Genomic DNA, 13,187 nt, shown 5'->3' on the forward strand with positions numbered 1-13,187 from the left:
ACACATTACATATCAAAACAAAGGAAATTTGTTCCTCTTTTTGATTCTGGCGGTACATTTTTAAATTGCGCTTGCATAAAAGGGATATCGCCCGAGATGCTTCGCTCGGTTGTGTTTTGAACAAAAACGCCTTGTTAATTTCAAGCAACCGCTCGGAGAAAAGGTTAAAATGACGAGGGAAAAACTTTACCTTCAAGTTAGAAAATTAGCGAAATAGGAAGCCACAATATTATAGTTTAATATTTCAGAGATACATTGAGTACTTTTTCCGTAGAGAATCCGCACGATGGTAAAATGTTCGAAAATTACACTCGATTTGAGTGGGGCGTTGAAGTGGGCGTGGTCACTATATTCATGTTAAGACTATTTGTACCCCGTGAGTTTGATATGACTCTCACAGTAACTCTCTCCACTCCCCCCCCCCCCCAGGAATATAAATGAGTCAATGGCGAATTGTCAGGGAAGCTTGATGAAATGCTTGTAGGTAACTTCGCGATGGACTAGTATCTCATTGGGGGTGGGGGGGGGGGGGCTGGGGAGGGTACTCCTAGTTGCCTCATAATACATAAAAACCATAATAGCTTTTTTCTTCCATTGCTAAACCATTAAAGAAGGATAAAAGGGAGAAAACTAAAATGAAACGAAATCGATAACATTGTGTGGCGATTGGTTTGTAGCATCGTTATTTACCATTATGAGGTTTTGCTGATCAAAGCTAAGAAAGGTAACCATCGACAGTTCAGTAAGACTTTTTATCAAAATTTATTCTCTAAGTTTTATTTCAACAAGGGTTCAACAAACGATATATATAAAAGACAGAGTATTTTATGTGACACTTCACACGATCGTATGTCTCTTACGATCATCGCTTCTTTAGGGTGATAGGTGCCACAGTTTTACTCAAAAAGCCTGAAATACATACTTGTTATGCTTAAGTTAAAAAAATCTAGCTAGAAAAAAAAGATTAACCATGATAAATGTGAAATATGAATAAAGGACAAGTCAAAACGAACTAAGTTTCAGCATTGTAGCTCTCTATAACGTTTTTTATGCAGCTAACCAACAAAATCAATCAAAGCTATGGACGCGCTTTCAAACAAAGCCTTCCTCTACAAATTTTTTAAACTGACTACTTTGTTGCTGATCCAGGCTACCGCAGATGAAGGTCAGTAGAGAGGCTACTGGGTATTATTAGCCGCAGCAATTTCCTCTGCCCTTTGCAATCTGTACATCTTAATCAGTTGTGGGATGTCATCCACGAAACACAGACAGGCCGACACACCGCCCGCCTGAAAAATGAAGAGAGAAAAACTTTATGAAAGAGGTTTTTTTTGTCAAGTGAGCCAGCTTTGATTTTACCGTTTGCTATGTGTTTGTAAGTTTTATTGTATATTTAATCTTCTATAGCATGGTTGGAGGAGTTTGGAGAGGATCACGTGGGGGGGGGGGGGGAGAGAGAGGAAGAAAGTCATGGTTTTTTTCAGCTGCCAATGAGAGGGGGGGAGGGGGTCAGAATACTACTGAGCCTTAGGGGGGGAATCAGGTAAATTTTATTGTGACACAACCAAAATCCTTGCTTCTCCGCCCCGGCGATAGATAACAAACGGTCCCTAATGCTTAACACACTCCTGCCTGGAGAGAGGAACTGTCAGAGTAAAGTGTCTTGCCCAAGTAGGCAACACGATGGCACTGACCAAAGATCGAACTGAGATCTATTGATTCAGTGTCCGGGGCGCTGATTGTTGGGCTATCCCAGGGGAAAGATCCAGGAATTTTTGGTAGGAAGGGGGCGGAGAACGAGGGGTGAGGGGTACCAAACTCAGAAGACACATAAATTTCAACTTCACACCAGGGTCTAAACAAGCTGAAGAATATTTCAAGACAAGCAGATCTCAAATGCTTTATATTTAGTGTTTCTTTGTTTGTTTGTTTTTTACCATCCTGTTGTTACCAGTGTCTGTCATGTAGTGAAAAAATTAACACTTCTCACTGAGGCGGTAGGAACAGAAAATTTAAGGAAAAAGTAAAATAACGTACCAAGGCGAAACCGAGAAACACATCGTTTACGTCAAAAGTTTTTTCTTTACCATATAGCTCACGGTCACGTTTGCCAGCTTTATACAATTCAACACCGGGCATAGCCAGGCTTGTAGTACTAGCGATGAGTAGTATGGTCATGAAGACTTGTACAACTAAAATCTGTGGGAAAAGAACAGGTGTTTTTGACAGGTGTTAGAGCAGAAAAAGATTAGTTTTAAACATTCCATTGCCAGTAACAAAAAATAAAAGAGCAACATGTCGTCTGCCGCCTAAACGTCAAAATTAAATCCTCACAACCTCGTTTCTAAGGGGGAGAAGCCTGAGAAAGAGTCAGACATCTTGAGTACAAGGCAATATATCTGCCGAGTAACTAGCTGTATTTTTTGCAGTTGGGATAGTCAAGTGTCCAGCCTTCAACAGTTCTTTAATTCCTTTTTATAGACCCAACGCTTCGATACTCCTGTCTATTGCCTTCATCAGGGGTGATCTAAACGCTGCAACAAGAGGTCCTTTTATATGATCACTAATTAGCGGCCTTTTTTCTGACGAGGTGTAAATAGGCGTCAGGAAGCAAACCGCCATCGTCACGATTTAAAGGAGCGTGGGCGGAGTTAATATGTCAAGCCTCCAAACAAAGGCGCTGGTGGTAACACCGATTAGTGGTGATAATTTTAGAATTATCCCACCCAATTGTATGGGAGCAGCATCAAACTATGTCAGTCTGAAGTTTAATATATGAGAGCTTTTTTAGGTAATTACTTCGTTGGTCAAATATTCCTTCAAAGTCATAAGCTTCTATGTTTTTATCCTCTCTCACTTTGATGGCCATTTCCCAGTTAATTTTTCTAGATAGTGCTAAATGTCAATTTACCCGATCAGTGATCTAAAATACCACTCTGAGTTCCAAGAGTCAAGAGTGCAAAACCTTTCTTGTGAAAATGATTTGTACCAGAGCACAAGAATGAGGCTGCTTTTTGTCTCAACACCTTTCAGAGGCTCCATACGAACACTGAATCGATTTCAGAGAGTCTTTGGGCATCATGAATACGGCCATGTATTCGTATCACATTCATGAATTATCGGAATGAATTAGTTGCAATACTCACTATCAGTGAGGCATATGATGGTGTCCTGAAGTATCGCCGGTCTTTGTGGATGCCAAACAAAAACGCAATTAGGAGGACTATCACCATTATCCAAGAAAATATGGAGACTCCTGCGAAGAACGACGCTCGACTATTCCAAACGAATGTACGGTTTGAGTAAGCAACACCACATGGCGAGGCGATTAACAAGACGACCTGTGTAAGAGAACAAGGTAAGGTCATGAACAGTGAGTATGACCATCTCTCTTTAATTATTGATACAAAGCTGGAGAAGGGCAAGAGAGCACCACAAGTGGTGTTCCAACGAAGCTTCCTAATGATTTCTAACTTAGAATAAAAGTATCCCGATGCACGGCCTTAACCCTTAGGGATCCATACGATACTCGTTTTGATTACATTTGTAGATCAAATGCATTTTATTGCATACAACATTAAGAAAAAAAAAAACTATCATAACATTAATTTTCCAAACACGATTCGAAGTGATAAATTTAAAAGTTTGGAAATAAAAGAGAAATGTGTTGGCTAGGAATATTAAGAAGTCACCGAGCAAAGTTTTCACTCAAAACTCCTGCTAATCCGATATCATTCGTTAAAACCTTTTCATATCTTTTAACTACTTACAAACTCAAAAATTCTTGAGCAACCCAGCATAGTTTTTAGATGGGCTTTGTTCATCCGCCCTGCCCTAGGTTGATTCACTGGGGGCTGCACAAGGACACCAGGGCCTGGAACGGATTGGACAGGTTGTCCAGTGGGGGCATGGGCAGGGTGTCCAGTGGGGACATAGCCTTGTTGTCCAGTGGGGACATAGCCTTGTTGTCCAGTGGGGACATAGCCTTGTTGTCCAGTGGGGACATAGCCTTGTTGTCCAGTGGGGACATAGCCTTGTTGTCCAGTGGGGACATAGCCTTGTTGTCCAGTGGGGACATAGCCTTGTTGTCCAGTGGGGACATAGCCTTGTTGTCCAGTGGGGACATAGCCTTGTTGTCCAGTGGGGACATAGCCTTGTTGTCCAGTGGGGACATAGCCTTGTTGTTCGGTGGAGACATTGCCTTGTTGTCCATCGTGGACATAGCCTTGTTGTCCAGTGGGTGAGTGTGCTTCAGACTCTGCCTGTGGCTGATCATAAGATATCTGCTGCATGACTGTCTAACTGGTCTGTCCTTGGGTTTGACTTTTGACTTCTCGCCTGTGATAGTTGAAATGATGAATTATTGCCTGAGCAAAGCTAACGTTACTTGCAGTCACGTGACTCTGTTTTGTCTATGAGCTCTATTAATACTCTAATTAAGATACCTAAATATCAGTGACACTAACTGCTTCAATGGTAGCAAAAAGATGTTTAAACTTTTTAAATCAAATAGCCTTAAAAAGCAATTTATATTTTATTTTATTTTCAATCGTTTCCTTAAATTTATCATACAAAGTCAAATTATCGATTATTTAAGGTACTCAGGTTACCATAGAGACATCTCAGACCCTCGGAAGCACCCTTCGCTACTGAGGTTACGTTTATAAAATCATATTAACTTGCGTTCTACGATGGAAAAATTACTCGGTTGGATAGAAACTGAGGATTTATATAATACCATTGAAGATTTAAAAATAATTTTTTTTGAGCCACAAATTTGAGGTCCTAATAGGTCTGCTTCATGATGAAGTAGCATTTGTGCATGTCAAGAATTTAATTTTCGCGGTGTAATTAGAATTTGCACAAAGACTTCAGATTATTGCTGAATAACGTATCTTACAGTTAACTCTCGCCCATTTGAGACTATGCTGTCACGTACCTCCCTTAATAAGAGTTAAAATTATGTGAACGTAACCTTCGGGTCAAGTCCAAATGGAACGAAAGAAATGTCTCCAAGTTCCAGGAAATTGGAGATACTTCATGCGGTTGCGAACGTAAAATTTCATTTTTTAACATTTGTTGTTCAAATTAAATTGCTCACTTTGCTGTTGGTGGGCTGATTTACTGCGAAGATCACCTCTTTATGACACAAAAACCTGATCTCCAGCTCTAGACCGACCAACATGCTAACTAATGAAGAAGCGATGTTTTGAAAGGGATCAGTTGTAATAGATCCGAAATAGTATAATTTGCATTGCACCCGTTTATCCTTTTATCCTGTTAACTGCGGAACCTCGCGGCCATGGACATAAAAATGAACGAGGCTCCATTTTAGACTCCTTACCTAGAGGTTTTTAAAAAAAACGAGTTGACTTTCCTTGATATGGAGGATATATAGCATGTCTCCTAGCGCGTGATCTTTGAAGCATGCGCGCCAGGATCCGAATTGAAGTAGATTTCCTTTTGGCGAAAAAAAACTTGCATTTCTATCTTCTGTACAAGAAATTCTGTCTCATTGATTTGAATAACACTCCGTTCGTGTTCATCTATAGAATGCAAATCATGTGATTCATCATTGAGGAACACTGTCTCCTTTGTGAGAGTCTAAAATTCGAAATTATAAGGTCGTTTTTACAATTTTAATGCTACTACTACTTAGTTTAAAGACGTACCTTCGTTTTCTGAGCGTTTTGAGGCCCTTAAAATATCCTCTTGCTTCGGACACAAACTACAGATTGGCAATGATTGTTAGTTCATCGACTTTCTGCGAAGAAATTCAATACTTGAATGAGACACTTGGGCGGTTTCCTAGAAAGACAGAAAGAGGAGCCGTAAGCTTGTTTATGAAGCAACCCAAAAATTTAAAAAATGAGTCACGCTGAGCGCACCACAAAGATGACTCCAGTTACAATCTGCATGTGTGCGAAGATTATTTCGCCGATTTTCTGCGTAGGAACTCGATACCCGAAGAAGTTTTGGAGGCGATAGGTATCCTAGAAAGATAACCTAGACAAGCTTTGAGGCCGTTTACGCAGTTACCCAAACATCAGTAGAAAAATGACATTTGAGCGGTTTTTCCGAGAACGTGAATTCTAATTGTAGACGTATACTTAGAATAAAACAGACATGAGCTTGTTTAGAGGAATTGCTGTCGTTTTTTCCGGATTCGGAGAAATAAAGAAGTCAGTGTTTATTACAGAACCTCCTATTGAAGCGGTTAATCACGCGCCCTTCTTATGAGCGCTTTCATAATTTTTAACCTTGTAGTCATAAGACAGAAAACGTATTGACCGAGCTCAAGAGAGGATGAAATGTTTGTTGACCGAGCAAAGCTAGACAAGCTTTGAGGCCGTTTACGCAGTTACCCAAACGTCAGTAGAAAAATGACATTTGAGCGGTTTTTCCGAGAACGTGAATTCTAATTGTAGACGTATACTTAGAATAAAACAGACATGAACTTGTTTAGAGGAATTGTTATCGTTTTGTCCTGATTCGGAGAAACAAAGAAGAAGTGTTTATTACAGAACCTTATATCGAAGATGGTTAATCGCGCGCCCTCATGTATGTATGTATGTAATCGTGTTCAATTTTAATTTCAAACACGCTTTTATAATTTTCAAAACATAGATTGCAATCGACACTCAATTGAAAGCTGTCGCAACCGCGAAATCAAGATTCTAAACAAACCCAGAGCTTCGATCATTTATTGACGGTGATTTCGTGGAATGCAAAGAGATGGAACTAACTTAAATTACCGTCGATTTTTAATACTCTGTTTAAACATGGTATTAACATAGTTGTGGCTCAACATACTGCCAAATATTAGTATTACTTAAGACAGCACATAGACATTGTTAAAATAACCACATTATATTTTAATTGACATTTTTGCTTTTCTATATCATCGACCATAACAGGGAAACGAAATCCCCTGGCGAACACACATGATTTTTCTCCGCGGTGAACTGAACTTCTTTGTTTATATGCTACAAAACATATAATTTCGAGTAGCGATACTACATCAGGAAGCCAAACAGCAATCTAAGAATTAACCCTTTGACCCTTAAGAGTAACTGGCATCTAATTTCTATTTACAATATCAGCCCTGAATCAAACATCAAGTTCATGAGAATAAGGGAAATGATTAATAACTAAAGAACTCTTAACTGTTTATCAAATTCTCCTTTTCAGACCCTTAAGAAATGTATGGAGAACAGTATGGAGAATATGCATACTGATGCTAGGGTGTAAAGGGTTAACTAAAAGCGACCCTTGTCTCATCACTACGCAAAAATAGTTTATCTTTAATTACTTCAGAAACATTGGAAATCAATTGTAAGAATATTTTTCTAAATCAAAGACGAGAACAACAGTGTTGCAGTTTGGTTCAGGAGCACTCTGACCATGTACAAACTTTATTTGTTTGCGTTCACATAAAGTGACTGACTACATCTCTAAGTCAGTAAGTTCAAAAAGAGTATAAGCGTATATTGGTTAGGCCCAGTCAGGTTACTGAAAAAACTAAACAAAACCTCATCACAGAGAAATTTTTCGGTTTTTTTTAAAACTGATTACCTCTATTACATAACTGTGAACAATCCGACTGAAAAAAATATAAACAAACGTAGTCTCATGGTGTAAAGCACAAAAACATGAAACCTAACATCGCAAAAAAGGATAGCTACAAAGAGTAACATATCTCATCAACTTTACCAAATCGTTTCAGGCATCTCTAACGTTAACTAGGCTCAACACGCTTTTATATCTCTTACGCTAGATAAAGGTTTTCTCTCCTTGTTCAAATGTGACCTTTGGGTTACATGCGGTGTTGTCGGTTTCTTCCTCTCCTCTTTGTGTAAGGATCATTTTGTAGAACAATCGAACGCTTTCAAAGAAAGAAAAGCAGACCAGAAAACCAAAAATATGTCGAAAAGGGAAGAAAATCTTTATTACAGGTTGGGGTTTTGTGAGAAAAAAGTTTTGAATTACTTCAATCATTAAGTTTGCTCCTCAAAGGAAAACCCACCGTCCTCCTATAAGGCGGCTGTTTATGTTTTGTATGTAGATAATTTGGCTTCAAACATTGAAAACGGATTCTACTCGGCGAACCACCTACGAATCTGAGTTCTCTTCATACGCCTATTTTCCCTGTAATGATAAAAGGTCCCATGGCATAGTCGTAAACTTTTTTCTCTGTGACACATATTAAGGCTAAAAGCGGGATAGACTGCCGTTCTATATTACCAGTGCCAAGAAGAGATTAAATTTCTGAGAGTACATCAGTGTGTTGGCTATTACAAAATTCTACCGCTCAGTATTAGCAGCTTAAAGGGAGAATTTCAATCAGATCTTAGGCTGATTTAGAAGGTTTGATTAACCGCTGCAAAGAAGGCTGTCAATGCCTCACTGCTGATCTTTGGCAATCATGTAAGAAGTTCAGTGTTTTGTGGTTACCGCAAAAACCAAGACGAACACACAAATTACTAATAGTGAGAGAATATAAACTAATATTCTCTTGTCAACAAGATAATAATAGTTTGCTTTCAAGCTGTATTTGGAAGCAACATTTTGCTCCTTTTCTTCCAAGCTGAATTGTTTACTCACGCTCCTAAGTTATTTTTTAGAAAACGCTGGCTCACTTAAGCTATGCCATCTACTCGAAAATCATACCTTAGGATCATAAAATGGGCATTTTATGACGGAAAGGATTAAGAAAATGACATTTTCTTAGTGTCTGTTTCACCTTTTTCTTGACGGTTGAGTGGCTTTAAGAGCTTCTTTCCTATCAATAAATTGAACTGGCCTTCTTGGAAAGCCTGAAAGCGACTAAACATCAGCTCACATTCGCAATGTAATCAGGTTTCTCACGATACACCAGAATGCAAAATGTACGGTCAATCTCATTTTCTCTCATAAAACACATTCTACATAACAAATCATGGCTGTAGCCGTATTTAGGATTCGTGTCACATTTGTACATAGCCTATGACTTAATTAGCTGCCAGTAGGTAAATTGTCGGTCACGCTCGAAACGTCAGCTTTAGATGGTCTTTACGGTGACCAATTTACATAAGTTGATAAAACTTACATCAGTTGATAAAATCAAATTGCCTGTAGCTTAGTTGGTCGGTTATTAGACAACAAAATCGGTCGAAAAGTGTGAGGTTCGCATCTTTATCGCTTGCCATCTATCACGGAAAATTTGGCTTCTTATTGATCGTTTTATGGGACTTTTTGATGCATCTAGTTTTGCTTTTTCCCAACTGCATTTATCAGCAATTACACTCTGCAAATTAGAGGCGCCTGAACTGAAGGGCTGTTAAACCATAACACCTATATTATGGAGAAACACTGAATTAACTTACTTGTGTGAAACCTGAAGGTTTATTGACTTTCCGAAAATCAAGTGAATATAAACTCCGAAAACCTATCAGCTATGAAAACGTTTGGTAGTAAAGAAAGTTTTACACTACTTATATCACTAATCGATGGAAATTATAAGGAAGTGGTATAGCTCATCTAGAGATGCCGCCTTTCATTGAAACGGTGTCAGCTTAAAGACACTCTTTACATTCGCTTTGACTAAGAGCTAACGCTCTAAACTTTAACTTTAGAAAATCTGAACGGTGTCCAATTTTTATTATCATTTTAGTTGACTAAACCAAATTGTCTATAGCCCAGTTTATCAATGATCGGACAGCGAAATTAGTTAGATAGTTTGAGGTTCGAATCCTCATCGCGACGAAATGAAATATCTTCTGGTTGCATGTTCGTGACAAATGCTCGCCATGTAGCCGGCTAAAAATTTGGCCTCTAAGGGTCGATTTATTGGACTTTTTGATGCAGTTAGTTTAGTTTTGTTTTTTTATCAGGTATTTTTCAACTGCATTTATCAGCAATCATACACTTTGCAAGTAAAAGACGCTTTAAAAGGCTGTTAAGCCATAAACCTTAATTATGGAGAAACAACTAACTTACTTGAGTGTAGCCTAAAGGTTCATTGATTTTCCGAAAACGTATGAACCATGATAACATTAGGTAAAGCCTTCATGAAAATTGTACATTACCAATATTACGGATCAGTGGAAATTACTAGGAAATGATATGACTCATTTAGAGATGTGGCCAATAATTACAGCAACCGAAAAATAACAGAACCTTTGAAGAGAGCAGTGAAATCGTCCACTTGTATAAACCTCTACGAAGGCAAGGGGAACTTATATTTTTCTTTATTTAAGATATTTCTTGACGGCTGAATGGCTATTAGAGTTTCACTCCTATCAAGAAACTGGATTAGCTTTCTTGGAAAGCCTGAAGGCGAGGAAACATCGTTCAACTCAAGTTTGCAATATAAACCATATAGGTCTGTCGCAATTCACGAGGGTGGAAATTGTAGAATCCTCCTCATTTTATCCACATGAGACAATAGCTTTCGATGCTGTAGTTCCTAGCAGTATATGTAGGATATGTGTTACTTCAGTACTTAGCATATGAATTAGTTGCAAATACGTAGGTTGTTCGTCGCTTTGACGCAGGGTTTATGCTCGCAAAGTTAGCTTCAGTAACGGTCTCCACATTCGCTCTGACGAAGAGCTAATGCTCTAAACGTTAGCTTTAAAAACTCTTAACTGCGGCAAATTCACATTATCATCTTAGTTGACTTAACCAAACTGTCTATAGCACAGTTTGTCGATGATCAGACAGCGAAATCGGTTGGATGGTTTGAGGTTCAAATCCTCATCGCGGCGAAATGAAATATTTTCTGGTCGCATGTTCGTGACAGATGCTCGTCATATATCCAGCTAAAATTTTGGCCTCTTGATTTTCAATTTTTTTCCTATTTGATGCTCCAACTTTTGCTTTTTCCTCAGATATTTCCCGACTGCATTTATCAGCAATTACACTTTGCAAATAAAAGGCGCCTGAAAAGGCTCTTAAACCATTGACCTGAATTATGGAGAAACAACTAACTTACTTGTGTGTATATAACCTAAAGGTTTATTGACTTTCCGTAAACGTACTGAATATGATAACATTTAGAAAAGTATGCATGAAAATTGCACATTACTCTTATCACAGATCAAAAGAAATTACTAGGAAATGGTATGGCTCATTTAGAGATATGGTCTATATCATCAGTTACAGCAACCGAAAAATAACAGTACCTTTGCGGAGTGCAGTGAAATCGTCCACCGTTTATAAACCTCTACGAAAGCAAGGGGAAACATAGATTAACTCAAATTCGCAATATAAACAGGTCTCTCCCGAGTGAAAAATGTACAATCCTCATTTTATCCACATAAGACAATAGCTTTCGATGCAACAGATCCTAGCAGAATATGTAGGATGTTTGCATATGACTTAGCTGCCAATACGTAGGTTAACTGTCGGTTTGACGAAGGGTTTACGTTCGTAAGGTTAGCTGAAGTAACTGTCTCTACATTCGCCCTGAAGAAGAGCTAACGCTCGAAACTTTAGCTTCAGAAACTCTTTGCGGTGGCCAATTTACATTTTAATCTCAGTTGATAAAACCAAATTGTCTGAAGCTTAGTTTGTTGATGATCCGACAGCGAAATCGTTCCAAAAGTCTGAGGTTCGAATCCTCATCATGTAGAATTAAAATATTTTCTAATCGCATGTTCGCGAAAAATGCTTGTCATCTTCAAGATATTTTTTCTTGACGGCTGAATGGCTATCAGAGTTTCGCTCCTACTAAGAAATTGGATAAGCCTTCTCGGAAAGCCTGAATGCGAGGAAACATCGATCAACTCAAATTCCTAATACAAACAGGTCTCTCGCGATACACCAGAACACAAAATGTACTATCTTCCAAATTTTACTCACATGAGACACTAGTTTTCGGTGCAACAGATCCTAGCAGTAAATGTAGGACATGTGTCACGTTTGTACTTAGCATAGGACTTAGCTGCCAATACTTAGGTTGTCAGTGTCGCTTTTACGCTCGTAAAGATAGCTTTAGAAACTGTGTTTACATTCGCCCTGACGAAGCGCTAACGCTTGAAACGTTAGCTTTAGAAAATCTTTGCGATGGCCAATTTACTTTTAATCTCAGTTAAAAAACCAAATTGTCTGTCGCTTAGTTAGTCCATGATCAAAAAGTCTGAGGTTGGAATCCTCATCGTGGTAGTCGCATGTTTGTGACAAATGCGTGACATCTATCGCTGAAAATTTGGTGCCTGAAAAGGCTGTTAAACTATGGTGTACACGATTAGTATTTATAAGCGTGCAGCCCAAAGGTCTATCGACTTTCCGAAAACGTTTCAATAACGATGACACTTAGCAATACATGAAAACTGTACAATTCTTATATCACTGGTCGATTGAAATTACTAGGAAATGGTATGGCTCATTCAGAGATGAAGCCAAAATAATTAAAGCAACCAAAAAGTGAGATACCTTTGAGTGCAGTGAAATCGTCCACGTCTATAAACCTCTATAGAGGCAAGGGGAACTTATATTTTCTTTCTTGAGGATATAAATCATAAATTTTGCTTCTTACCGCTCTTTTCCCTCGCGCTGATTGCACAGTCTGTCAGTGTTAGGACAAAGGTGCAGCTACTTGTGTCGTGACAGCTTTCGTGGAAAAGGTAATACACATTACCTTGTATCTATAAGATTTCATTTTTGACCAAAATAACATAGAAAATATAGGTACGCAATACGTACATGTGCAAATATGCGACCGTTCTCGGGATTGGAACCATTACGTTTAACGCCACTTGCTTTTACTCTAGACTGCATTCGAGAATTCAGGAGAACAATCGGTGAATTTACAGCTACCTGACCATTCCAAAGAGACCATATAAACCTTTTTTAAGCCGTGAAGAGTGGTCTTCAACGCGCAATGCGGAGATTATTACACTAGTAAATTAAGCTGATATATTTTATTCAACGAATTGAATTTTGGAGGATGTTTGGAAGATTTTGATGAAAAACTGTCTGATTTCTCCGCCGTTTTGTAAAAAAATTCCGATTGCTTATATGTATAGCATTTGACTGGTGACTTGCATTCCAACTTTGCAATGGTTTTCTGTCTAATATAGAAGCAGGGGACGTGAATGCTCAGTCAAATTTCAAACATGGCATACAGATGTAACAAACGAAATATGTAAGTGTCTCTAAAATGGGGGCTGAAAGTTTATTTTGAAGAGTTAATAGATAAAGTG

At 38.5% G+C, this 13,187-nt stretch overlaps 1 protein-coding gene across 2 annotated transcripts; it reads right to left on the reverse strand.

Annotated features, from left to right (window-relative positions):
• Nucleotides 1–743: 743 nt before the first annotated feature.
• LOC131800308 (uncharacterized) lies at nucleotides 744–12,526 on the reverse strand. Of its 2 annotated transcripts, XM_066164542.1 has the most exons (6): nucleotides 12,418–12,526; nucleotides 5,673–5,808; nucleotides 3,771–4,338; nucleotides 3,147–3,341; nucleotides 2,088–2,199; nucleotides 744–1,289 (listed from the first exon to the last, which is right to left on the reverse strand). In XM_066164542.1, exons 3-6 carry the CDS (start codon nucleotides 4,290–4,292, stop codon nucleotides 1,252–1,254), a joined length of 867 nt encoding a protein of 288 aa, XP_066020639.1. In that variant the 5' UTR covers nucleotides 4,293–4,338; nucleotides 5,673–5,808; nucleotides 12,418–12,526; the 3' UTR covers nucleotides 744–1,251. The 2 variants fall into 2 exon arrangements, with proteins under 2 accessions (XP_066020639.1, XP_058973975.2); XM_059117992.2 differs by lacking the exon at nucleotides 12,418–12,526 and having other exon boundaries at nucleotides 2,038–2,199.
• Between the last annotated feature and the right edge of the window lie 661 nt (nucleotides 12,527–13,187).

This window comes from Pocillopora verrucosa, chromosome 3 (assembly GCF_036669915.1).
Source record: "Pocillopora verrucosa isolate sample1 chromosome 3, ASM3666991v2, whole genome shotgun sequence".
Classification (NCBI taxonomy): domain Eukaryota; kingdom Metazoa; phylum Cnidaria; class Anthozoa; order Scleractinia; family Pocilloporidae; genus Pocillopora; species Pocillopora verrucosa.